The following is a 27,626-nucleotide window of genomic DNA, read 5'->3' as shown; positions in this document are numbered from 1 at the left end:
CTGTTTGTAAACACCAGGGGGAGCTCCTGCATCAGTTTGCCACCTTTTTTGCATAGCTTTGTCAAGTTTTCTTTTGGAAAGATGAGCTGCCTCTTAGCTTTGCCATCATAGAACAGCAATAGTTTTCATTTTACGATTAGATATATGTCATTTAAAATGATGTTTTGTCTGTGATGTGGCATTTGTGTTGACTATATGTTTTTGTAGTCATATCATTTATACGGACATGACGAATACGTCAGTGCATGTTCGGAACACTGGATATCAAATTCTGAAATATGTCAAGGGCCGTCATTTGTACAAAAAACCCCCACAAACCCCCATAACTGAAATCATGATAAAAACAAAACATCACATCCAGCCTTGCCCACTAAAACAATACTAATACATTACGAAATGGAAATGTATTGCTACATATATTTGTAATTTGACTCAGTGCTTTTAACCCAAAATTGCCAACCAGATTTTTCCTTTGTCTTCTTCCAACTTTCATTGCTCTGGATCATACTGGCAGTCAACCATGTGGAATTTGGTTTGTTTCTTTTTATTAGACAGGACTGCAGCTAGGAAGCTGGCGAGATCAAATATAATCCAGTGAATCTGAGTTGTCAGTAGGAAGACCAATATATCCTCTTCCCTCCAATTCCTTTTGTTTCCCAATCACTTGAGGGCTTACAAAACACATTTTATTTATGTATACATTTTTTAATGTAATGCGTTCAAGATATATAAGCATGGAGAACATTATTCTGCATATCATATATAAAAAGGGACTGGTAATTATACACTCAATTCAGTGTTCAAAAACCTGATAATGCCTATCACTTACCTAGTATCTTCCCAGTATCATATTTCCTTATCCAAATTAATTCAAGGTTAGTACATATTAAAATCCTAATCAAGTACACTACAGTGGTATTCTTGAGGGGGAGTATGTTTTGTTTAGCTCAAGGGTGAGAATTGATTGATTGATTGATTGATTGATTGATTTTTGGCCCAAGGACTACATTTCATCTTGATCAAACCTCATGGTGTGGGGGGGTGTATGCCAGTCGTGCGCAGAACTACCACCACATACACACATATCCACATGCACACATACGCACACACACACACAATCTGAAAGTTTTAAATCCATGTTTGTCTCTTTCTTCAAATAACTGTTCAGGACTGCAATCTGAAGTACGCATCAGCTAAGAGAGCCAGCATGTGAGGCAGATAATAGTCTTGGTCTTGGATTGGGAAGACTTGATTCAAAACACCCCTTGGCCATAGGACTCCTTGGGTGGCCTTAAGCCAATCGCTGTTTCTTACTCTGCATTATGCCACAGGGTTGTTGGGAACATAAAATGGGTAATCCCATGTACACTGCCCTGAGCAACTTGGAGAAAGCATAGACATGCAGAATATGAGAAATAAATGATTACACCTATTTAGGACTAAGCTGTAAGTCTGTAAGTATTGTTGTCTGGCATGCAGTTAATGCTAGAAATGATTTAAATGAGTCATTTCTTTGGCTAATGTATTCCAGTGTTTTGGTTGTTAAAACAAAATCTCAAAATGCTCAACAATCAAACAAACAAAAAACCAAGACTTTGTTTTATATGGGGTAATTATATTATATTTCCCCCTTTTATTGGCATATGTTATGGTTATGGAATGCTGCAAGAAATTATTTCCCCGTGTGATAGCTACAGTTCTGAATGTTCGGTGATTAATGATATTGAGTAAATATAATCCTTCCTTTAATTACTAGGTCTATCAAAAAGATTTTGAATAAAGTTGATGACAGCCATAATACACAAGAGTCTTAACTTCTTTCCAAATGTACAACTTAAATGAATGCCGTTTTATACTCCTTCATTTTATTTGGACTGAATGAAGCCATCTAGGCTTAGAAATAATTGTTTACAATGGCACACTACATCTATTGCTCTTTAGCAGTACTTTCTTTTCAATTTGAATCGTGCTGTTCATGAAGAATAATGAGCGCCTCATTGTACCATTTAACTTCATGTTTAAAGCAGCTGGCTTGGTGTCTTGCCTTTCAAAATACTAGTAAATCAAATGCTGTATGATTAAGGCCATTGGATTTCTTCCCATAACTCATCCTTTTAATCTAAAACAGGATTTCACATCAAATAAAGAACCCAGTGCCCGCTATCATTTTATCAACTTTGTTAGTACATTTATTGTGCTTTCTCAATCCTACATTTACCTTCTTGTGAAATGTGTTATGGGGGGGGGGGAAACCTCTTATTACAGTGGTAATCCTGATGTAACATATCAAGCTTTGCCTCTAGAAACCAAGGAGTTGGAAGGAACCTGGTATATGAAATATGTTTATATTTATGAGCAAGAAAAACTGTCAGCAAACTTTGTATACTTTAGCTGTATCCTGTGTACAATTCAGGTTGCATCACAATCAGTTGTTGCTTGATTTAAAAAACCACACGCTTGAGATAATTCATTGAATGGTGGGACAGGGTGGGGCAGTCTCCTTACTTTCATTTGTATGTTTGCTGCACTTCATAGCACTTAATCACTGTGCCTTTTTTGAGTACTAGCAGCATAGAAATTTGGGGGGGGCCTACTGTTACAGGTATTCATTGGCTCAATTTGTGGGTTATGGTGAGCCATAGTTAATGGTTTACTTTGAATTCACCTGTCTGGACTGTTTTGCTCCTCTCTGCTAGCATAAGAGTGCAATAAGAGCCCTGTTGGATCTGACCAAAGGCCCATCAGCCCCAAAGACCTGTTTAGGGAAGCTTTTAATGTTTGATGTATTATAGTATTTTAATATTTTTTTGGAAGCCGCCCAGAGTGGCTGGGGAAGCCCAGCTAGATGGGCGGGGTATAAATATATTATTATTATTATTATTATTATTATTATTATTATTATTATTATTATTATTATTATCTAGTAGAGCATTCTGTTCTCATGATGGCCAGCCAGATGCCTCTGGGAAGCCCACAAGTAAAATCTGAGTGCAATAGCACTCTCTCCACTTGCGAACCTTCGCAAGTGCTACACAGAAGCATACTACCTTCAAAAGTGGAAGTGGAACATAGCCACAATGCATTTCTGTATTGCTCAAAATCCTTGAACATTTGGTTGCATTTTTCTGAAAGTTTCCCAGCTCTACAATACCCTTTTTATTTTAGGCAACCACAACTATACACAGTATTCCATGTGTGGTCACGTTATAGATGTGTATAACCACACTATGATATTGGCTGGCTTTTAAAAAAAGTCATTTTCCTAATGTAAAATACTGTGTTGCTGTTGTTTAGTCGTTTAGTCATGTCCGACTCTTCATGACCCCATGGACCAGAGCACGCCAGGCACTCCTGTCTTCCACTGCCTCCCGCAGTTTGGTCAAACTCATGTTCGTAGCTTCAAGAACACTATCCAACCATCTCGTCCTCTGTCGTCCCCTTCTCCTTGTGCCCTCCATCTTTCCCAACATCAGGGTCTTTTCCAGGGAGTCTTCTCATGAGGTGGCCAAAGTATTGGAGCCTCAGCTTCATGATCATAAAATACTGTAGCTAGGATCAAATATTGTAGCTGAACACCAGAACACAGGAATCATTTGCCTTTATCTAGCAAAAATAAAATTGTGGTGCTACATGTGCAATCCACCTCATCTATTTATTGAAAATATTTGTAGGCCACCTTCTAGGGTGAAGAACAAACATTGACTACAGCTTGCGGTTAGTAAGGAGAGAGCTTAGCCATGTCTCCTGGTTTGGATGACCTGCTAAGTAAAACTTTGGCATAGGGCCACTCAGCAGCAAATACGATCGGGACGAGCAAAGCAGCTGCAAGCTCATTTCTGGAATCTACATGTTTGGGTTGACATGCTAAATCAAGGTTTGCCTTAGCATGCCATGTGAATGAGACCATGTTTCTGCCTAAGTGTTGAACCAAGTAGATGGGCTATTTCTAGTAAGTGTGATGTTTTAATTCATTTAATTGGGGATTGCGTGATATAAACTGTTTAAATTGGGACAATGTTGTAGCTATTCATAATTCATTTCCTTCCTTCCATTTTGTATGTTTTAGGTATAATATTGAACCCAGCCTGTATTGCCCCTTTTTCTCTCTTGGAGCATGTATGGAAGGCCTGAACATCTTGTTCAATAAACTCTTAGGGATCTCTCTTTATGCTGAACAGACCGTGAAGGGAGAGGTGTGGTGTGAGGATGTTCGCAAACTGGTAAGAATTCAAAGTCCTGAATTTCAGACCCCTTGTGTAAATCTAGTTCACTGTTGAGCAAAGCACAAGATGCTTAGAAAGGAAGTTTTCTGAATTACACCGAAAAACACCTCATAGGGCAATTCATAGCTATTTGTTTTTAATTCCTGCATTGTCTTTGTTACCATTGACAATCATTTTGTATAGCACCTTTAAATGCAAAAAGGCTTTATTTTGTTTGTACCCAAGTTGGCGCTTAAGAATATCTCTCTTGTTTCGATTTTAAAGAACGGAGAAATATGTCAGGCTTTTAGGCCAAAGGGAGGGAACAGACAGCAAAATGAAGAGGTGGATTCTGGTGGCACTATCTAGATGATAGTCAAGGAAGGGCAACATTTATGGGAATTTTGGGTCACATACTGGTAAACAATTGGACATTTCCTGGGCCAGGAGGATTCTGGGCTGTTGGGTGTGAATTTTCAAGCTTGAACTGCCTGCAGTTCCCTTCACCTTGGTGCCCAGTGATGACTGAGAAAAATATTTGCCCAAGGCCACTGAGGAAGGGCTCAGTTCTGGAGCAACATCTCCCTCCTTGCATTTTACAAATACGTTTAAGGAAGCAGCTTGAAAATGGCTACAGGCAAAAATTTCGTAAAGTTGAAAGAGCCAAGACCTAAGAATGAGCTGCACAAACTTCAAAAGAAAATGTGTTTGATGGCACATTGAGACTAACTTTTAATAAGCTTTTTATTGCAAAATGGCATGAGCTTTCATGGGCAACAACCAACCTCAGATTCTGAGTTGGAACAAACTTTAAAGAAGATCATGGGAAAACAAATTTGCAAAACAAATTAAATATTTACAACTTAAATTTATTTCTTAATGCTTGAACTTGTATCCTGCTTTTCTTTTCTCTACGGTACCATATTTTTCACCCTATAGGGCGCATCGGCACATAGGGCGCACCTAGTTTTGGGGGGGGGGAATAAAGAAAAAAACATTATTTCCCCCCCTAGGCGGGGGGCTGGGGCAGGGGAAGCCCGAGCTTCCCCCGACCCCAGCCCCCAGAACAGGCTGCTATCCGCAAGCCTTCCCCCACCAGCCCCGACAAGCTTTGGGAGTATTCCCCACCTCCCGCAGAAGCCGCACGCTCTTTAAAGGGGCTGCGCGGCTTCTACTGGCTTTTCTAGGAGATGGGGGAATTCCCCCACCTCCCGCAAAACCGGCAGAAGCCGCACGCTCTTTAAAAGGGCTGCGCGGCTTCTATTGGCTTTGCTAGGAGGTGGGGGAATTCCCTGGAAAGCCCGTAGGCTGCCATCCGCAAGCCTTGGGAGCCCAGCGGGAAGTCGCGCCGGGCTCCCAAGGCTTGCGGAGAGCTTCCTGAAGCCTGCATTCACCCTATAGGACGCACACACATTTCCCCTTCATTTTTGGAGGGGGAAAAGTGCGTCCTATAGGGCGAAAAATACGGTATTTCCAAAATCTAAAACATGCATGTAGGAAAATGTGACATTAAAATCAGTACTGTGGCTAAGAAAAGATTTAAAAGCAGTTTTATCAGGTCCAGGGCATGCTGGCTTTCTCACATCTTTTTATTTCCTTTTCTTAATGCTTGCTAGTGGGTCATCTTTCTCACTTATACTTCATTTTTTTAAAAAATAAATATTTATTAAAGTTTTACAAATCAAAAATTTCATCGTTTCAAATATAACATTACCATAAATGAGGCTCACATGATAAACAGAAAAACAAAAATATATAACCAAAAATAGAAAAACAGAAAAAAAGAAAAAAGAAAAATCCACTCTCTTACATTTACAAAATTCCATACCCCTCTGTCTTGACCTCCTCACATCCCCCTTTTTTGTGTTCCTCTTTATTCCAATCAATTTCAGCAAATTCAAACCCTTATTTAAACCATGCTTAAATTTATATTCTTCTAATTATTATGTCCCAATTTTTCATTGTTTTAACCCAATTCCTCATCTTATATACTATGACATAATATTATTCTGTTCATAACCCCTTATCCTTTTTAACATTCTTCTTTTCATTCGCATTTAACCAGATCCCACAAACCCTGTTACCTTCACTTCCCACATCATATTAACACTCAAACATTTTGCAGTATTTTTGTAAATAGTCCTTAAACTTTTTCCAGTCCTGTTCCATCAGTTCTTCTCCCTGGTCACGGATTCTGCCAGTCATTTCAGCCATCTCCATATAGTCAATCACTTGCGTCTGCCATTCCTCCACGGTGGGTAGATCTTGTATCTTCCAATACTTGGCAAGGAGTATTCTTGCTGCTGTTGTTGCATACATAAAAAATGTTCTATCTTTCTTTGGCACCCATTGGCCAACTATGCCCAAAAGGAAGGCCTCTGGTTTCTTAGGAAAGGTAAATTTAAATACCTTCTTCAGTTCATTATATATTGTTTCCCAGTAAGCCTTAACCCTAGGGCACGTCCACCAAAGGTGAAAGAATGTTCCCTCAGCTTCTTTACATTTCCAACACTTGTTGTCAGGCAGGTGATAAATTTTTGCAAGCTTGACTGGGGTCATGTACCACCTGTAAATCATTTTCATAATATTCTCCTTTAAGGCAATGCATGCCGTAAACTTCATACTGGTGGTCCACAACTGCTCCCAGTCAGCAAACATAATGTTATGACCTAGATCCTGCGCCCATTTAATCATTGCTGATTTAACCGTTTCGTCCTGCGTGTTCCATTTCAACAGCAAGTTATACATCTTTGACAAAATCTTAGTTTTTGGTTCTAACAGTTCTGTTTCCAATTTCGATTTCTCCACCTGGAAGCCAATTTTTCTGTCCAAATTATAGGCCTCTCTTATTTGATAATAATGAAGCCAATCTCGCACTTTATCTTTTAATTTTTCAAAACTCTGCAGTTTCAATCTGTCACCTTCTTGTTCCAAAATTTCCTTTCTCACTTATACTTCAAAGTCCAAGTAACAGCAGGAGCTGTCATTCCATCAAACATCTGTAAAGTGGATAAACTATTCCTGTCTCATCTTTCATAACTGCTTCCTATTAGATCTCTGTTCATATTGCTTAATTGTGATATATGTAGTGTGAAACAGATTTAAAACTCAAATATTGCTTTAAAAGGTATTGGTTATTTTTGTACTGCTTCATGAGTCATCCATTTGGATAAGCGGTAGAACTTGTATATTAAAACCTTTAGTAATCTTGTGAATGGGACTTGAATCACCTAGTAGTAGTTTGAATTCTACAACAAAGAGAAATTTTTTTGTAAAATCATATAAAATGGTCAGATTTGGAATGTTCCCCCCATAAAGCCTACAGTAGCACATCATCGGTTATTGGGTATTTCACTTAGTACTTTCCTGTTTTATTTTAGGCAGTTGTCCATGAACAAGAAGGATTATTGGGATACATCTATTGTGATTTTTTTCAAAGACCAGACAAGCCTTATCAGGTAACAATTCCCTAACATTACAAACGCTATGAGCCTTTTTTCTTCTTCTCAAAATATGATCCTGCAGCCCCCTGTGCCCCTCCAAACACATCTCTGGTCAGGAGATATTTGTAAGGGGTGTAGAAAAGGGAACTAGGGGGCTGCTAGTGGAGGGGGGATCATGGAAAATCTTCAAAGGGTTGAGTTGGTATTTCAGCTTCAAAAGCAGAATTATGCCCTGAAAGCATGCACCCAATTTGATCCCAGTATCTCAGTGTTCAACTGAATTGCCACATTTAAAATAAACTGATAAACAAACTTATAAGCAGAATGCCAAACAATCAAGTTAAACCAAAGGGCTTCACTTTGCTTAGCCACTCCATCTGTTCCGGTACGGTGCAACAGCTTGATTTCAGACGATTCTATAATTGTAAGCAGATTCTGAGACTGCTTGAAACTGTATGGATGTCTTAAATTATATTAGTATGGTGAAGTATTGATGAAAAAGAGAGTTTTTTCTGATCTAAATATATATTTATAGGATTGCCACTTTACGATACGTGGAGGCAGACTAAAAGAAAATGGAGAATACCAGCTTCCTGTTGTTGTCCTTATGCTAAGTTTGCCCCATTCCACTAGTAGTTCACCAACATTGCTTACTCCTGGGATGATGGAGAATCTCTTCCATGAAATGGGACATGCCATGCATTCTATGCTGGGAAGGACTCAATACCAACATGTCACTGGTAAGCTTACTGGTTAAAGTTCAAACAAGTACTTCATTTTTACATGCAACCCTTTCAGAGTTTGCACATGGTGTATCTGGTTGTACTTCAAGTAGAGGTTTTAGTCTTATCTTTAAGGCAGCTGAGAGCAATTTTCTTACTGGCCTTTAAAAACTACTCCAAATTATCTTCTGTATATTACATATAAGCCTTTTCCCAACTGCCCATCATACTTTGTGTGAATAAGGAGCAGAAACGAGGATGGTACTATGCAGGAACAGACTTAATTCTTGATAGGTGGAGTAGTGAGCAGAGGCAGGGAGCAGATTTAGCCTCCATTCCAGTTGCATCCATGTCAAGGGTGATTTTGCTAGCATTAAAATAGTTCTGAATTTAATTTAATGATCTTTAAATCTTTCAGATCAGTAGTAAGTGGTGAGCTAGGAATTTTGGTGTGTTGCAGAAGCTCCCTGCCCCAACTCTGTTGTGCTTCAGACCCTTTGTGATTTCTCTGTTTCACTGTTACTCCTCTTCTTCCTCCTATCCTCCTTTAAATGATGTAGTTAAACTAGTTCTCATCCAGTGCAGGGGGTGGGGGAACATAAGAAGAGCTTGCTGGGTCATGTCAATGGCCCATCTAGTCCAGCACCCTGTTCTCACAGTGGCCAACCAGGTGTTTGTCGGAAGCCTGCAAGCAGCATAAGTGCAGAATAGCACTCTGCCCACTTGCGATTCCCAGCAGCTGGTATTCAGAGGCATACCACCTCTGACAGTGGAGGTAGAACATAGCCATCATGGCTAGTCGCCACTAAAACCCTTATCCTCCATTAATTTGTCCAATCATCTTTTAAAGCCATCCAAGTTGGTGGCCACCACCACCTCCTGTAGGAGCAAATTCTATAGCTTAACTACAAGCTTCATGAAGAAGTGCTGGGAGTGAGAAATGTACATTTGCATCCCCCCAACCTAGCACTATTCAGTAGGTGTTCATCACCCTCATGTTCCACACAGCCTCCCTGACCACAGTGGATCTGCCAGCTAAGGCTAAAGAAACAAAACTTCATCGCAACATGTTGTGGTTTGAGCGCTGCAAAAATGCAAGACCCCCCCATCTAGTAACACTGGAGGAAAGAAGTCCAGGTTGCGGGGAACCTCCAGCCCGCAGGCCTAATTAGGCTTGCCAGGTTTTGGAGGCTGGCTTGCCAAGTGGCTTTGGGCAAATCACACCCACCTTTCTCGTAGGCGCCAGTTGCAGGAAAAACCTTCCTTTGAACCTCGGCTTGAATTCATGCCAAGGATGCAAAGGTTCTTCCTTTCAGCTGTGGTCTGAACATGCTGCAACTTCAAAGGAAGGTCCTTTTCATCCCCAGATTGAATTTTCCATTGCAGCTTGAGTTTTGAATCACCTTATGTTATATGATGTCACCTTACGTTACATGACTGGATCAACCAGCTGGATCTAGTTCCCTACCCCCTGCCATACAAGGAATCGTAATATACAAATATTTGTAGCTCCAGAAAGTGACAATCTATAAAAGCTTGAAGCCCACTGATCACAAGGGAGAAGAGAGTAGATATGAGGACTTAATTCTTTAATTGTAAATTGTTATTTCACCATCAGGTGTCTTGAGGTAACTGCCCCCCCAAAACAAGCTGCTCGTCAGTGACTGATACCTTGAACAATAAAGGAAAGCAAACATGGACATTAATTGTGCTAGCTCATCAGACAGATGGGATGATAATATTTGTAAATGGGATTAAATTTTTAAGCACAGTTTGATATTTTTATTGTAATTAGGTATAAAGTAACGACAATTAAGGATTTAATGTTTAAAGTGGGGCCAGATTGGCTGTAGCCTGGTTTAAGTTTATAAAGGGTGTGAGCCATAGTTTTATAGGGTGCCTCACCCAGCTGTTCAAATATTGTATTTACTTTGTGATTTGCAGTAAAACATGTAGGATTATAATTTAGCTTTTCTGCCAGTATGTACAATAACATTACAGAAATGAAATATTTACTTAATGAATGATTTACCACAGTTCATCAAAAGTGCAGATGGAAAGCTAAGAGGAACTTTGGAGAAGACAGAAGAATTTATGTAAACTTTATGGCTACCTGCATGTTAATGCTTCTGCTTCTTTTCTATAGGGACAAGATGTTCTACAGACTTTGCTGAAGTTCCCTCTATCTTGATGGAGTATTTTGCAAATGATTATCGAGTGGTGAACCAATTTGCAAGGCACTATAAAACGGGTCAGGTAGGATAACTAAAAACCAGGCTGATTGTAAATAACATAAGAGTTTTGGGTTGTTGGGGTTTGGGGGGGGGCGGGCGGGAAACAGAAGAGATTCAGATGTATGAAACTAGGTGGAGAAATATTTTGTCATGAGACTCATACCTCATGCTCCCCTTTATGTATCTTCCCATAAGTAACTGAGTGATAGAAACAAAATGGTTGAGACTGCCATTTTTCTTTTTCTTTTTAAAAACTTAATTTTTGAGCCTTTGGAAATATTAAGTCCTAAGTGCTGTGGGGTGTCCTCAAGCTTTTGGGCAGCCTTCCCAAACCTGGTGCCCTTCAGGCATTTTGAACAGCAATTTCCATTAGTACTGGATAGGGCTAATGGGAGCTGTGGTCTGGAACATCTGGAGGGCAGCAGGTTGGAGAAAGCTTACTCCAGTGCATCTTCGTCCTCAAGTGGTCCATTGCCTCCCTGACCTGGAAGGATTATAAAGGTTTCCAGAAATCTACCTGAACACATTTCAACTATGGCTGCTGTTTTCAAGGTCTAATTCCTGGCTTTGCCTCCCCTCCCCTTTGTGGGGCCCAGTGCAGACAGGGATGCTAAGGAAAAGGGAGTGTCAGGACTGGAGTCAGACGCAGGTCAGCACAAAAGACGCAGGGCTCCATTGTCAGTGAAGTTAACTCTTTATTCAAGGAAATGGCATACAACCCCAGGGACACTTCTTAGTAGCTCTTGCTCTATGGAGCAGTCTTAGTTTTCCACACTTTCTAAGACTCCTCCTCTCTCAGATGTTTCCCAAGCAGTCTCAAACTGCGCCTGCATGCCTCTGTTCTGCTCTCCTCATTATTCTACATGTTCTTGGGGACCAGCAGGGAGGGGAGCCTGGTGCGGCAGGAGAGGGAGACTCCCTGGATTCTTCAGCAGCCTGTTGACTCCCCTTCTCTGCTTCGACCTCGGAGTCTGAACTGCTCCCTGTCACAGGCTCTGCTCACTAAACCCTCTTGCCCCTTCAGCATCCAGCCCCTGCTCCCCATCTTCTCCCTCTGACCTTTTCTCAGCGTCCCACCACCAATCTCCTAGTTCTAAGCCTTCCTCCTCTGGGATTTCTCTTGAGGGTCCCCCAGCTAGTGCCTCTCACCACATCTTTTCATCTAGCCAGTCCCTGACTGAGTTAGATAAAATTGCTATAAATTGTTGTGGTGATTCAGAGGTTTAATTTGATATTAAGTTGGATTTGAGTTTGTTGTTGTCTCTGGTAACTCCTCTGTTACATCATGGATGTTGGCTCATATTATGACTGTATGATCCGTATTGTTTTATTGGTACTCTTGCAGCAGGTTTGTCATGGCCTTTGGCTAGAACAATAAAATTGTATTGAAGTCCTAAGTGTGCTACACGATTCTTCAAAGAACTAAGAGCTTACAAATCTGTCAAACAGCAGTGGGAATTCAGGATAGTCAGTGTTTAACAAGGAGCTGCCATCACTTAGAAGAATCAGTAACACGCAATTCCTTGGTGATAGAAAGTTGCGGTTGGGATGGTTGCTCCCAGTGCATTCCAATGAATTTATTTGTTTAATATTATTTTGCAGAGTTGAAAATATCACGGGCACCTCAACATTTAATACTGACTTTTAAAAGATGCTTTTGTTTCTTTTTAGTCAGCCCTGTTGTCTAGCCTTGTGGAACTGATTTATAGAATGATGTGGGCTTAAGGGAGAAATACATTTAAGAAAGATACTTACAATGCAATCCTAAGAACGCTTTCTTGGAAGTAAGTCCCACTAATCCAGTGGGATTTACTTTCTGGTAAGTGTGCCTCAGATTGCAGCCTTAAGGGTATAATATACTACTTCTATTTTCCAGATACTTTACAAACCTTGTCTCCTTTTAGCTCACAAATTTGGAGCCAGGCACTGTGCGCCCCATTCCTTAAATATTCCTGGCCTGTTTTGTGATGGAAGCCGTTTGGCATAGAATCATTGTGTACCAGGAAGTAATTGAGTCAGCTTTAATTCATCCTTGCAGACAGGATAAAATGTAATGTGGGATTAGGACTTGAGCCTAAACGACTGTTTTGCTGTCATGTTTCTGAATGTGCATTTCTTTCACCTTTCTGAATAGCTTAAAAATTATTTTTGACTCAGCTGTCTATTTTTCTTTTTTAAAGGGTGATTGGTTTTAAAGGGTTTGATAACAAATGCTTTATTTCCTGTAATTTTGAATACAAATATGAGCAATCGGAGTTTGAGAGCAGACCTGTTGCTTGCTATGTTAATAACTGGTTTTGACCTTTTTTGTTTGGTGGAACCTTCTTTTCGTGTGCTTAGAAGTGGGACCAGATTCTACTCACTTTCCTCGCCATATTTGATTCTCTCAGAGAACTGTTGCTTTGACTTGGCACTCTCAATTATATCAGCTTTAGTAAAACGTAAGCAAAAAGCTTTCACCAAGCATTTTTGTTATAGAACAAAAAAACTGAGGCTAGGTTTTGAGTCTGGTGCCTTTTGAACATTCACTGATTTAGTGGAATCTAGACAGCATCTTAAAAAGCAGAGACATCACCTTGCCAACAAAGGTCCGTATAGTTAGAGCTATGGTTTTCCCAGTAGTGATGTATGGAAGTGAGAGCTGGACCATAAAGAAGGCTGATCACCGAAGAATTGATGCTTTTGAATTATGGTGCTGGAGGAAACTCTTGAGAGTCCCATGGACTGCAAGAAGATCAAACCTATCCATTCTGAAGGAAATCAGCCCTGAGTGCTCACTGGAAGGACAGATCCTGAAGCTGAGGCTCCAATACTTTGGCCACCTCATGAGAAGAGAAGATTCCCTGGGAAAGACCCTGATGTTGGGAAAGATTGAGGGTACAAGGAGAAGGGGACGACAGAGGACAAGATGTGTTCTCAAAGCTACCAGCATGAGTTTGACCAAACTGCGGGAGGCAGTGGAAGACAGGAGTGCCTAGTGTGCTCTGGTCCATGGGGTCACGAAGAGTCGGACACGACTAAACAACAGCAACAACAAATATCATTAAAATATGTTTTCTCAGTTACTTTCTTTGTGAGAAAGGAAGAGAAAATGAAGAGGGAATGGGATGGATAGGCAGGGGTGTGGGTGGGTGGGTGTAAGAGAGAGAGAGAGATTGACTGATTATGTTAGGTGCTGATGACCTAAAAATCATCATGACCTCACATCTCCATCCAGCTCTGTTTGTTTGTTTGTTTGTCCCCCCCCCCTCTCCCTCTCTCTCTCACACACACACAATTCCTAACTGAGTCTCAGGAAAAGACATAGAAATAGCCACTCATCTTCCTCTCCTCTCTTTATCCCCTCTGCACTCTTTGCAGTCTCTATCAAATAGCCTTCTCCTGCCCACCAGCGACTGGCAGTGTTTTGAAGTCCCATGACTTCTGTGGCCATGTCCCCCCTTCATTGGCCGTTCCCATTCCTCCCCTCCCCTTTCATTTTCCAGCCATTTCTCAAGAGACTGTGGCTATAAAGTAAGGTTAGTCTCCACTGGGATGTTTGGGAAGAGATAGCGCCTTTAGGTTTTTTGTTTTTTTGAAAAAGAGCTTTTGTACTTCTGCTTATCTCAAGGTTCCCTGAGCATGCTGATAACTCCCCTCTCCCTTTGTTCTTCAGTAGCCCTGTTTTGGCTACAGTCATGTTGGCATTTGCCATCTGAGCTGTCGGTTAGAAATAGTGATATGTTGTCACAGGTTGACATTTTTGAATAATTATAAAAGGTTGCTGAGGCAGGAGTACCCTTTGCAGAAACCATGTGGATTAATTCTCAGCAAGGGTTTAATAATGCTAGCTTTAATAATCCATTTACCTGAGGCAGAAAAATGGCTACCCTGGGCTAGCCTATGTGGTGCACTTCAGATGTTGCTGGACTGCAGCTCCCATTGGCCTCAGCCAGCATGGTCAGTGGTCAGGGATAATGGGAGTTGTAGTTCAGCAACACCAGGAGTGCACCACATTGACTACCTCTGGGCTAGCAGCCATAGGTTCCAGATACTATCTTTTTTTAAAAAAACAACAACATAGTGTCCAATTGGTTGCCCTCCAATCATTTGGCAATATGGCTAATTTTAATAAGTTGCATTTTTAAAAAAACAAACAAACAGAAGTTCAGCAAGTTCACATTTCAATGATTTAAGGACAGTTAGGTGAAAGTTATCTGGCCCCAGGGACATATTAATTTGTAATTTGTCAGAGATGAAGTTGACTCTTACCTTTGTATATTCTGGTCATGCCGAAAGCAGAGGTTTCCACACACACACACACACACACACACACACCCCTCCATCCATGCAAGGAAAAATTTGAAGACACATTCAAGGCAGGCAGGAACAGTCTACAAGGGTGTAGAGCAAGCCTACTGAGGGCTGAGGCCTAAGAAAGAGGTATGTCTCAGGTAGAGTCTTGAGGGCTGGATGAAGAAGCCTAGAGATCCACATTTGAGCCTGGGCCTGGGATTCCCCACCCCTACTGCAGAGGGGAAATATGTGTAGTGCTGCCTTGTTCTGTTACCTGCAGTGGTGGTTTAACTGCGTCAGGAGGGATGCTTTCACCCCTCTACTATTCCAGAGAGGTGCATAGTTAGTGGTGTTTCTCATTCCCTGACAACAAAGGGCTTCCTGCTCTATGCTTCACTGAACTGCAAACCTGGATTTCCATTTCAGCGAGGATTTGTGGGATTGTGGTTTACCAAAATACCAATTAGCAGGGTTCTGCTATTTTGTTCTGTTTAAAACAGGATACCACTTGACAGCTCTGAGGCTCAGTTTCTGTTTGATGTGATTTGAAACAGCCAAAGTATAAAACTGCAAAAAAAGTAAAGTTATACTAGAAGAGCCAATTTGGCTGTAACTGTGTTAAAAATTAGAGCCCTATAAAATAAAACCATTCCCTCCTGCCAAGTTTTTAAATGTTTATATTTTGTACTGTAGACTTCTTTTTTTAAAAAAAAACCTCAACAACTATGAGTATATTGAATGCGTAAATGGGGACTCTTTCTCAGGTGTTTAGTGACCGTGATGGGTCATGACTGGGAAGAAGGAAGTTTTGTTCAGGAATGGGGAACCTGTATCCTTATAGAGGTCATTGTATTACAACTCCCAGCATCCTTGTCCAGTAGCCATGATGCCTGGGGCTGATGCAAGTTGTAGTCCACTAACATCCGGCTGGGGTCACAGGTTCATCATCCCTGGTTTAGAACATAAGAAGAGCCTTGCCGAGTCAGACTATAGACCCAACAAGCTAACACTTGGTTTCCAGCAGTGGCCAGCAGATTTATTCATTTAATTAAATGGTTCCTTTTGTAAGCTTTTCTTAGAAAGTGCAGCACATGAAGGGTGGGATTCAGCATTGCACCATTGGGAACATTCAATCTCTGCAAGCATTTCCGTTTGCCAGGTGGAACACTGTGCCCTCATGTTCTGGGGGTTCTCCCATGTTCTCATGTTCTGGGGGTTCTCATGTTCTGGGGGTTCTCATGTTCTGGGGGTTCTCCCACCCCCTGTGAGCCAATTTCAGGGGGAGAGGGGGATACCTTGTTGTGTAAGTGGAAGTCCTTGCTCAGGACTTCCGCTGATGGGGCTTCTTAGATGAATCCCACCTACAGTTTTTCTCCACTGGAGGGAAGTAGAAGAAATGGCCTGGGAGGCAGGCAGTGGCAGGAGTCCCCACACACCCTCAGCTTAGGCCTCCAGAGGTGGCTTCTTCACTCAGCCTAAAGGTGGGCTTTCTGGACTATCACTTGCTCCTCTCACTATCACATTAAATTTTCCTGCCTTCCAGAATAGGCAGAGCCACTCATCCACAGCTTCTGCTCATCTTGTGTTATACAGATGTGGTCTAGGGGGAATCCTAGGATGAGCTGATGCAGTGTTCTTTGAGCCTCTTATCTCTCCCCCCCCCCCACCTTTAAGCATTAGATGCCACCTGGGATACAGCTTTGGAGCTCAGAGGAGTAAAGGATTAACTGGCAAAGTAGCAATTACCAGCTTCAGAGAGTTAAGTTATATTTTCAGTTTAACATTTCTTTCATTATTAAGAAGAGGAAAGCCTTGGGTCCACCTGTCTTGCTTTTATCTGCAATGGTGCTGATTAGGCCTGTGTGTGGTCTAACATTTACGTCTCTGTTATATGTTTATGTTTGTATTCTTTACAGGGGTTTTTTTTGGGTGGGAGGGAGTGGGGAAAGAGATCTGCTTTTTTCTCGTTTAGAAATCATTCTAATCAAGGGGTCCATGTCTGGGGGCTAAGTCCCAGAATAGCAGTTGTACTACAGTGTGGAATAATTGTCTGCTGTTTAAATGGTGCGATTTAAATTACAGCTTTGCACACTGGATATTCTTAAGTTTTCAAAACTATACTGCTATTTTCTGGATGGGAAAATTATAGATCTTGTGTGGTTAACTACTATGGGAAGCATTTCAGTTTAGGAGCATTTCTTGCCCATTTTCTCTTCCATCTAATTTGCTGATAATGTTTTTATTGGTTCTCAATGCAGCTGCTTTTGTTCTACTAACATGAGTAGTTTTTCTAGATGTCATAATTAGTACAGAACCTGATCACGTTGCTATTTTGTAATAGCAACAATTCTTTGATAGAACAATTCTTAAACACTTCAACTGTAAAGCTTCAGGCATGACTGAAGGGCTCTTTGTAAATGCCAGACATCTGTATTCCATTTTTGAAGCTACAGAGGCTCTTTAACAAGTTGAAGGATTTGGTCACACTGACACTCAGGGCACAAGTATAAATTAGTAAGAAGCATTCCGTGTTCAGTCTTCGCACTTCACTCTGTATTGTATAGAAAAACTTAATCTGTTCCTTCATGTTGTTAGGGCCAGGTAAACACATATCAGGATGATCCCAGGAGATAGGCTGTATTATAGAGGAGAGGGGAAAACTGGACAAAAAGATATACAGTGTTGTTAGTAGCATATAGTTTTGTCTTCAGACTTCTAATTTATTTTATTCTCGCTCCATTTTTTTAATTTGAGAAGCTATATCAAATTAAGCATCTTTCTTCTTACCTTTCTCCTCATAGCTAACAATAGATACTTTCTTCTATCATAAAAGGGAGTGTTTGTTTGCCTGGAATAGTTTACCTGTCTGTGTATCTTGACGTGGTGTGGATTTGTAACAAGAAGAGAACTAGTGTTTCCCTGGCTGGCATGCGATACATCCACCTGATGGGTTGTGTCTTATGGTTTGCCCAAGTAAGGAACATGTGATGTGATCGATTTCCTGTAGCTTCTCTTTCAGTTCTGCCCCTGTCTGCCTTTGCCCAAAGCAGACAGGGATCCTCTCTTTTCCCCCATCTGTCTTTGATTTCAAGTTTCCCCTTTGATTTTTTCCTTTCCTTTCTCCTTTGTGTTTTTCCTACCTCTTCATCCCCCCAAAAATCTGGAGCAGAGATTCCATTTCTTCCTACCTGCTTTTTCTGCTGGTTTTATTCTCGTCTGTGAGAAGAGGGAAACCTTAACTTTTCTTCTCCGCTGGAAGAAGATACTTTGTGTGACATGCTGATCCAACTATTGCTACTTCTTCTCCAGGTCCTAAGCAAGCACCTGGCTATGTTTTTACTTGCACAACCATTTACCTTCTCCAGACTAGAAGCTAGCAAGAAAAGCCAAGCCAAGTGTCCTTTCATTAAACAATCAAGATGCGAAATAGGTGGTAGAAGCAACAGAGAGCCCTGAGCCATGTTCTTTTCCAGCATACAATTAAATACACATTTTACTTGCACGTGACTGTTACTTTGTCTGTTCATTGAGTCTATTTTAAAATTGTTTAAAAGATTTCCATCTCCCCATCTTTTTTTTTTATTTTTCAAGCCATTGCCCAAACATATGGTGTCAAGACTCTGCGAATCTAAGAAAGTTTGTGCTGCTGCCGACATGCAGCTTCAGGTATGTTGTTTGCTTCTATGTGATTTTAACCTTACTATGAAGTTGGAAAAGATCTTAAGATTAGCACAGCATCATTTTAAAGTTATGACTCAGTGATGCAGATTCTTTGGCACATTTGTACAACTGTTGAATACTTAAAATGAATTACTTTAAAACTTTATGGGATTTTAATGTCACCGACTCTTAAGTGTAGAATGAGTTGCAGTTTGAAAGTAATACATATTCAAATAAACTTTTCTTAAAGCTAAAACTTGACAGTCAAAAGTCAGTCTAAGTTTTTTTAAGTCTGCAATGCTATTAGAAAAAGTTCAGGGAACTGTAGGGAAAGAGATTTCTACATTGTGCAGCAGCCAGTGAAAACTTACTTCTATGGAGTGATGTGAATTTTAACTCTGGTTTCTTCTTGACTTCAATTAAAAAAGAGACAGACAGCTTCAGAAGCACATCTTCCAAACACTAGAGTGAATTCCCCTCTGCCTAACTTCCCTCTGATGTTGACTAGTGCTAGTGCTGAACTAGGTTTCCTTTTAATCAGGATCTGAAACTGCAGTTTAAACTGGGGTTCAGATCCTAGTTTAAAGGCAAACTTGGTTAGTGTGAACTGGTTGAAGGTCAGTGCCAATATTTATCTGAACTCTAGTTAAGGCAGAGTGGGAATGAAGAGAAGATGGGAGGATAGCTGCCTCCCACTTTTCTTGGTCATGGGTAACAAAGAGCCAGCCTTACATCTGCACTAGCCCCATGGTGTGCCTTTGATCTCTAAATTTGGTGCACAGATAGAATGATTGTTCCTGCTTCCTTATGATAGATTATAGTGGGTTCCTGAATCTAAATGTCTTGCTTGTGACCTCTGGATTGGAGGATGAGGCCAAATAATGTGAGGCCTTATCAAAGCCAAATTGTGTATTACTTTGTTTTTTGTTTCTTCTTTTTTCTTGGTTAATGTTGTGATATATATATATATATATATATATATATATATATATATATATTCCCTCTAACTTCAGTGGGACGTCTGCAAATTAAGCGTGCATGGTGTTGCAGCTTTATTTTGTGGCTCCATTAAATAAAAGGCACTGGAAACTGTCAGCCTAAAATATAAATATGCAGAACAAGAGCATGCAAGCCAAGTTTTCATTCTGGCAATGGACTTGAATGGTTCATAAGTCGCCATGTGCTTTTCCAAAAACTAATCATTCTAACAGAAGCAACATAATCCGTTAGAAATGTTTACATGCTTATTTCTAAAGACTCTGATAAATGCATAAGCCAGAACAAATCTATAATAAATAAATGCATTTCGGGGGAAATCACGAGCTAATCTAGTATGTAAATGTATTTATTTATTTATGAACCCAAATCTAATTTATTCTAAAGAGGAAATGCATTTGAACATTCTAAACGAGAACTGATTCTATTTTAGGTAATTTACGCACATAACATATTGGCTTAATCATAAAAAATCTTCCCCAAGGAAGTTCATCTCTAAGAAAATACTGAATAAAGCTTTCAGTTGTGTTTATTTTAATGAAAATGCATTTGGTTTGTTTATGGGTCTCAAATTATTAAAAGAGCTCTTTTTGGGGAGATTAATCAGTGAACAAAATAATTAGAACTTCTAGCTTATTGGGTAAGAAAAGCACCTGCTATCTCCCTTTTCGTTTATTTCCCTTAACATGAGATACAGTGCTTGAAGAATATATATATATATATGAATGAATGAATGAATGAATGAAACAAGTGGAGGGCAAGTACATAGAATGCTTTTCTTGTGCCCTTGCAGTCTGCTATCTGAACTGAGATGGGTAGGGGGATATCTGAGTTGATCATAAGGTCCCAGTGATGGAGAAAACCGTCCTGCCTTTTCTCAGGTTTGCTGCTTAAAAAATATACCATCCTGGAACATGCTGAGCCCTTCTGTCATGACATCAAGAGCTTTAAAAGCAGCCTTGGCAGTCATAGCAATTTCTCCAACACCAAGCTTGCTTTGGAAATTGCAGGGTGACTAAGAGTTATGCATAGGTCACCCACCTCATTCCACAAAGAACAAGGACAGTCTGAAACATAATTGTGGTTAAATGTCTGTCTCCTCCAAGCCTCTACAGGATATCAAGGCTTAGATAATTATAACTTTAAATTCTTAGCTCTTTCCCCTTCAGTTCTCTCCAAACCCACAGTTTGACTGGGAATATTTGGAATTCCAAATCTAGGGTAGAGGCTTTTTGTTCTCCTTTCACATATCGCAAGAGTCTTTTCTGAACTGTACTGTTTCACATGGGTAGGTAAAGGTAAAGGTAAAGGTACCCCTGCCCGTACGGGCCAGTCTTGACAGACTCTAGGGTTGTGCGCTCATCTCACTCTATAGGCCGGGAGCCAGCGCTGTCCGCAGACACTTCCGGGTCACGTGGCCAGCGTGACGAAGCTACCCTGGCGAGGCAGAGCCGCACACGGAAACGCCGTTTACCTTCCCGCTAGTAAGCGGTCCCTATTTAACTACTTGCACCCGGGGGTGCTTTCGAACTGCTAGGTTGGCAGGCGCTGGGACCGAGCAACGGGAGCGCACCCCGCCGCGGGGATTCGAACCGCCGACCATGCGATCGGCAAGTCCTAGGAGCTGAGATTTTACCCACAGCGCCACCCGCGTCCCTTTCACATGGGTAGTTGCATTTAAACCCTTATTTCACACAGTCCAGCTCTCTCCCTCATGGGTTATATTTTCAGGTGTAAGGATCTTTAGAAAAACAAACAAACAGATGAGGTGATCCAAAACAGAATAACCCTCCTGCAATCTGAAGTAATTTAATTTTTGCCCCGCCAAAAAGCAGAATAAGGGAGCCTCCAGGCACAAGTACTGGCATATCTATAAAAGTTGTAGAGCTTCATAGTAATTGAGTTTTTACAGGCCTCTCACCAGATGAGAGATAAGTGGGTGGCAAGGTCATGTTATAATGTTCTGTGCCAAGTTCCACAGAGCACAGGACTGATAAATCGGTGCTTCTTTGTGCCAAGAAATATCTTGGTGCAATTCAATCAGTATTAAGCATTTTTCAGCCATGTTGCCTTAATTGGGAAAGAGAAGCACATGAGACCTAAAAGTCGGTAATTCTGGTGAATCCTCTCGTTTCATTTTAGATGCACTATCTTACAAAATGTTACTTTCCATCCAAATTTCTAGTGCGAGCTCTTTTGTGGGATGAGAGATTGTGGCAGTACTGGGAGGACACCAGAACCCTGTCTTTATGTTCTAAGACTAGTTTGAAAAGGACCTGGGAAGGAATTCTCCCCACCACTATAGTTTTCCATGAGAATTTATGTGGTACAATACTGGGGTTTGGTTTTTCTTGAAGATGTTCTTCTCATGGTTTGGAATCCACATCTTGCCACTCCCACAAAGACTGCAGTGGGGATAATGACTGCCACCCTGTAAAAAAAAAAAAAAAAGACAGTATATTTTTAATGTACAGCAACCATTCATGACTCAAATTAATTATAATTTGATTCTTTATAACTTTGCTCTAGGCTTTGATTGATAAGACCAGTTATTAAGATGTCAAAAGCAAAAGATGGAGTAACCCCCCCCCCCCCGGTTTCTGCAGTGTTTCTTTATAAATAGCACATCAATGATGGCCTCAATCAAAATTTGGCTAGAAACCAACCATATGTCCCAGCCTGCCTTCAATATATTAGCTGCTGTTCAAATAACACTGCAAAAATATGCTGGTGGATCCACCATAGGGCTTGATTTCTCCTTTGTTTTCCCGTCTCCCTGACTTGTTCCTATTAACCCCAGGTATTTAGCTAGAAATTAGTACTGACGCAAGAAGTGGAAGCCTTGGATTTGCTCAGGTGTCCTTTAATAACAGCTGTGCAGAAATAAAGATCCTGATGGCTGTGTGGAGGATGCTTTTGTAATACAAGAGTCGATAAGACACGTGTGCACACCTACGTGATGCGACAGTATGGTATCTTTTAAGGATCAGGCTGAAGTCCTATGGATGTATGGCGGCTTCCTTTTGAAAAAGCAGGATTTTTGTGCATACACAAGACTTGAGAATGGGAACATCATAGGAAGGTGTATTGGGCAGAATCAGATCACCATCTAGCTCAGTGTTATCTATGCTGATTGGTAGTAGCTGTCCAAGTTTAAAGACACAGGTCTTTCGGAGATTCCAGGGACTGTAGCTAGAGTCTTCTCCATACAAACCGTATCCTCTTTTACTGAACTAAAACTCTTCCCCAGTATTGAACATGTGAACAGAATTATGTTTTTATTTTTTTATTTGTGTATGTGTGTGTTGCGGGTGGCGTTGTGGTCTAAACCACTGAGCCTCTTGGGCTTGCTGATCGGAAGGTCGGTGGTTTGAATCCCTGCAGCAGGGTGAGCTTCCATTGCTCTGTCCCAGCTCCTGCCAACCTAGCAGTTCAAAAGCACACCAGTACAAGTAGATCAATAGGTACAGCTGCAGCAGGAAGGTAAATGGCATTTCCGTGCACTCTGGCACTCATCACGGTCCTCTGTGCTCCAGTAGCGGTTTAGCCATGCTTGTCACATAACCTGGAAAACTGTCTGTGGACAAACGCCAGCTCCTTCGGCATGAAAGTGAGATGAGCGCCGCGACCCCATAGTTGCCCTTGACTGGACTTAACCCTCCAGGGGTCCTTTACCTTTTACCTATATATTTGGAAGCCACCCAGATGGCTGGGGCAACTCAGTCAGGTGGGCAAGATACAAATAATAATAAAATTAGTATTATTCTGAACGTTATTCTATATTATTCTCATGAAGAAAAGTAAGGGAATACATGTATTTTAATCTCTTTTATTCTGCTGCATGTCTGAATTTGTTAGCCACATGCTCAATAGCAAGAGTGAGCCATAGCTCAGTATATATATATTATCTATCTAGATCTTTTATGCTGTCTTGGACCAAATATACCATGGGAAACATCCTCTAGAGAAGTCAACCACAGAGATTTTGAAGGAAACTCAAGAGAAATTCTATGGATTGCCATACGTTCCTAATACTGTGAGTACCATATTTCATCCGGATTGATATTTTAAAAGAAAACAAAGGTTAATGGACTTAGTCATGTTCATTAATTTCTGAGTAAAAATTAGTTGACTACCACCCAAATGATTTTATGTTATCTTTTTAAAAAGTTTTTTATCTGTGGAACTGTTTTATATCTGTTATTATATTGCAAATTGCTTTGGGATGACTCACGGGAAGCAATTCACAAGTAAAATAAATGCTACTAGTAATAATATAGCTTGAGGTGAGGAGTCTAACATTCAAAACAGGAGGGGCAAGTAAAAACATCCTTGAATAAGACCAGTGACTTGGATGCACCTAAGGTAGCTGTCTGGACCCCAGGCATAGTTTAGGCTTACTGCAAAGCATAGAAAAAATATTGAGACTACTTCAAAATGTTTGGCTGTTACTTTATTTTCAATTTCCTAAAGGGTATAATGTAGTCATTAGTCAGCGTGCATTTTACACAAGTGAGGCTACAAACAGTTTAAATATGCATTGAAGAACTTCTGAGTGTTTTTACAATGTTGTACAGAAAGCAGAAGTGGGTCATTTTTAAGTGAAATATATGTTGTGGTCAGTGTGGCTCTTTCATTCAATTTGCAAACCCAGAAAATTCAAAAATTCAGATTTTAGAGACGCTTGTGAAAACATCCTTTAGTTTTGGAATGCTTGTAACTTGCTGCTTCAGCCAAAGTGGAAAACCCATTTGTTTATACAAATTGTATACCCTTGGATTAACTTTCAACTGGGTCATCTTAAAGTACACTGTAAAACCAGGTTTTACGAGACTGCGTGTAGGAAGAGGAAAATTAAATGAATGTGTAACAAACCCTTTGTGGATTTTTCCGTAAATAGTCTCTGGTTATTGTTTTATAAAGGTGGTTTCATAAACTCAGCATTCATTTCAAAACCATAACAAAGTTAGTACTTTGAAAACCAGCTCATGAATCTTGGATTGCTTTTTTTTTTAAAAGAGAAGCCCTTTCATTTCTTCATTTGAACAGAAAAGCTACAGATAATGATCACAAGAAAACTGAATCCCACTTAGGTCCCATTGAAATCAATGGGGCAAGTTAGTTGTGACTAACTGGAGCTATTAATTTAGTAGAGCTTAAGCCAACGATCTTCCTTTGAAGTGAGGCCAACAGTTTCCAGGAAACATTTCTCCCCAGTTTTTCACAGTTCTTGAAGCAGAATGTTTGGAAGTTGTCAAATTGTAAACCACTTGAAGCTTTTAAGGAAAAACTGACCTCATGAAATCCAGCCCTTTATGACTGTAGCATTAGTGCTTTTTTAGTAATAGGGTTGTGCCAGAAGTGGTTTAGTCATGCTGGCCACATGACCCCAAAAGCTGGCTGTGGACAAACGCTGGCTCCCTCGGCCTGAAAAGCAAGATGAGCGCCACACCCCATAGTGTGACTGGATTTTGACTGGACTTAATCACCCAGGGGTCCTTTACCTTTACTTTGGGTAAAGGTAAAGGAACCCCTGACCATTAGGTCCAGTCGTGACCGACTCTGGGGTTGTGGCGCTCATCTCGCTTTATTGGCTGAGGGAGCCGGCATACAGCTTCTGGGTCATGTGGCCAGCATGACTAAGCCACTTCTGGCGAACCAGAGCAGCACATGGAAACGCCGTTTACCTTCCCGCTGGAGCAGTACCTATTTATCTACTTGCACTTTGACGTGCTTTCGAGCTGCTAGGTTGGCAGGAGCTGGGAACAAACAATGGGAGCTCACCCTGTCGCGGGGATTCGAACCGCCGACCTTCTGATCGGCAAGCCTTAGGCTCTGTGGTTTAACCCACAGCGCCATTTTGGTAATAACGTAGCATTTTGCTTACACATTGAGGGGTTGCTGGCTTCCCCCTTCAGACTACATCCCCCCGCCCTCAAGAGTCGCTCAGGGTGGCTGGAATTTCCTGGGATCCTGTGTAGTGTGGCACTAAGTCTGCAGCCTGTGGAAAAAAATTGGGGTCCCCATCCTCTACTTTCTGTGTGACTGAATGGCCTTCCCCCATAATGTATGGGGAGTTTGGGCACAAGTCAATATGCATTCTATACAATCTGGGAGCTTTCTTCTGAAGCCTGCAGACCTCATTGACCCACATATAGCAGTGAGCATATATAGGACCAGGGATGTGATTAGATTTTGCCAGAGCCTGGCTTGGAAATGAATTTCTAGGATACTTAAAAGCGTGCCTTCGAGGAGACGTTAACTTTTAGGAATCCCTGGACTACTCCCTGCAACACCTTTTGCTAACCTGGATCAATATCTGGGTCACAGAAGAGTTCCTAGTCTCTCCATGCCAGCTACCAAAGTGACCTCTCCTCTCCTTCCTTTACTTGTAGCTGCAGCAACTGCAAAAGGGCTTGGGAAGGAAGGGAGGACCCTCCGCATTGTCCCAATATGCCACTCTTCCTGGGCACTATGGCCATATGATATGCCTTGGGAAGACTCCAGTTCCCAAGAGCCACTGCTCTTTCAGCCCTGACATGCAATAATCCATTAAAAAGCTATAATTAATAATTCAAGGACCATATGGTATCTTTCCAGAAACACCTAAGTGGTTAATTGAATGTGAAATTCCTTTCCTCTTCTCCAATATAAACTACTACAAAAATATTTATATCCCTTGTCTTGCTGGGTTTATTTATGAGTTGGTAATAAAAACACAGAAGTGTTATAAATTGAAACTTTAATCTCTCGTTTGACTCGCTTTTCAAAATCTCAGGGTGCTTTTTTGTTTTTGTTTTTTACTTTCCTATTCCTGACTTTAGAATACCCCCTTCCTGTATTATTTTAAGCTGCAACTGTAGACACTTACCTGTGTGTGCACAGTTCACATACGTTCACATTAGAGTTGGACTTAAATTATTTATGTAATTATTCATTGCATTTATATCTCACCTTTTCACTAAGGAGTTCAAGGTGGCATTCTTGGTCCATTCATCCCCATTTAATCCCCATATCAATCCTGTGGGGTAGTTTAGGCTGAGAAGCTGTGACTGGCTCAAGGTCACCCCATGAGCTTCATGGCTGAGGGGGGGATTTGAACCCTAGTCCCCCCAGGTCATAGTCCAACACTATGCATTAAAGGTACCCCTGCCCGTACGGGCCAGTCTTGACAGACTCTGGGGTTGTGCGCTCATCTCACTCTATAGGCCGGGAGCCAGCGCTGTCCGCAGACACTTCCGGGTCACGTGGCCAGCGTGACATCGCTGCATCTGGCGAGCCAGCGCAGCACACGGAACGCCGTTTACCTTCCCGCTGGTAAGCGGTCCCTATTTATCTACTTTTGCAAGTTAGCAGAAAATGGAAAATAATACTTGGGGCCATATGTATTTGAGGCGGTTGCTGATGACCCATTCTCCCATAAGGCTTAAATCCACTGTCTATGACTAAGAGGACATAAAAATGTTAGGAGGGCCTTGCTGGAACAGAACAAAGGCCCGTCTAGTCCAGCATCCTCTCTCCTGCAATGGCCAGCCCCATGCTTTTGTGAACCAGGGCATGAAGGCAGCAGCCCTCCCCTACTCTTGTACCATATGGCCACCGTGGCTAGAAACAATCCCAGTGAGTAGATTGCTTTCCCTACAGGAAAACAAGGCATTATTTAAGATATTCTGCGCTTATCGCCATCTTTGGGTTATAAAATAGCTAAGAGAAGGTACCTCATTAAACATGTAAGCTTCTTTGAGTTACCAAGAAGACTCTCAGGGAGAATGAGCAACCTAATCACAAAATCTTTACCACTTCATAAACATACAGAACAGGATGACCCACAGGGGATTATAAAATGTTGCAATAACTTAATAATGCTGTTTGCCCATACATTCACACAAAGAGAGTGATAGCATCAGAGGCAACCTTAAGTCCCCCCACCCCCAATCAGAGACCAGGAAGCAGTTTTGTTGTTGTCTAGTCTAATGGAATGTTGTACCGGGTGGGATTCTAGGAGACTCAAGGACATTTTCACTCTGGGTGGGTAGGTAGCTCAGTGGATAGGTTTTGCTTCACCTTCTACCAGATTGCCATCTTTTGGCTTGG

The 27,626-nt window shown here is 41.2% G+C and overlaps 1 protein-coding gene across 2 annotated transcripts in view; it reads left to right on the top strand.

Annotated features, from left to right (window-relative positions):
- Nucleotides 1–27,626, top strand: part of MIPEP (mitochondrial intermediate peptidase) — a 52,475-nt gene that overhangs the window by 11,863 nt on the left and 12,986 nt on the right. For both annotated transcript variants that reach the window (XM_053385886.1, XM_053385887.1), the window contains exons 11-16: nt 4,067–4,220; nt 7,583–7,660; nt 8,181–8,385; nt 10,514–10,623; nt 18,468–18,542; nt 23,449–23,568. In XM_053385886.1, the coding sequence (XP_053241861.1) occupies nt 4,067–4,220; nt 7,583–7,660; nt 8,181–8,385; nt 10,514–10,623; nt 18,468–18,542; nt 23,449–23,568 (742 nt within the window). The remainder of the gene's footprint in view (nt 1–4,066; nt 4,221–7,582; nt 7,661–8,180; nt 8,386–10,513; nt 10,624–18,467; nt 18,543–23,448; nt 23,569–27,626) is intronic.

Source organism: Podarcis raffonei, chromosome 4 (assembly GCF_027172205.1).
Source record: "Podarcis raffonei isolate rPodRaf1 chromosome 4, rPodRaf1.pri, whole genome shotgun sequence".
In the NCBI taxonomy this organism is placed as follows: domain Eukaryota; kingdom Metazoa; phylum Chordata; class Lepidosauria; order Squamata; family Lacertidae; genus Podarcis; species Podarcis raffonei.
Note: the sequence above shows the minus strand (reverse complement) of the source record. Positions and strands in the feature narration are given on the sequence as shown.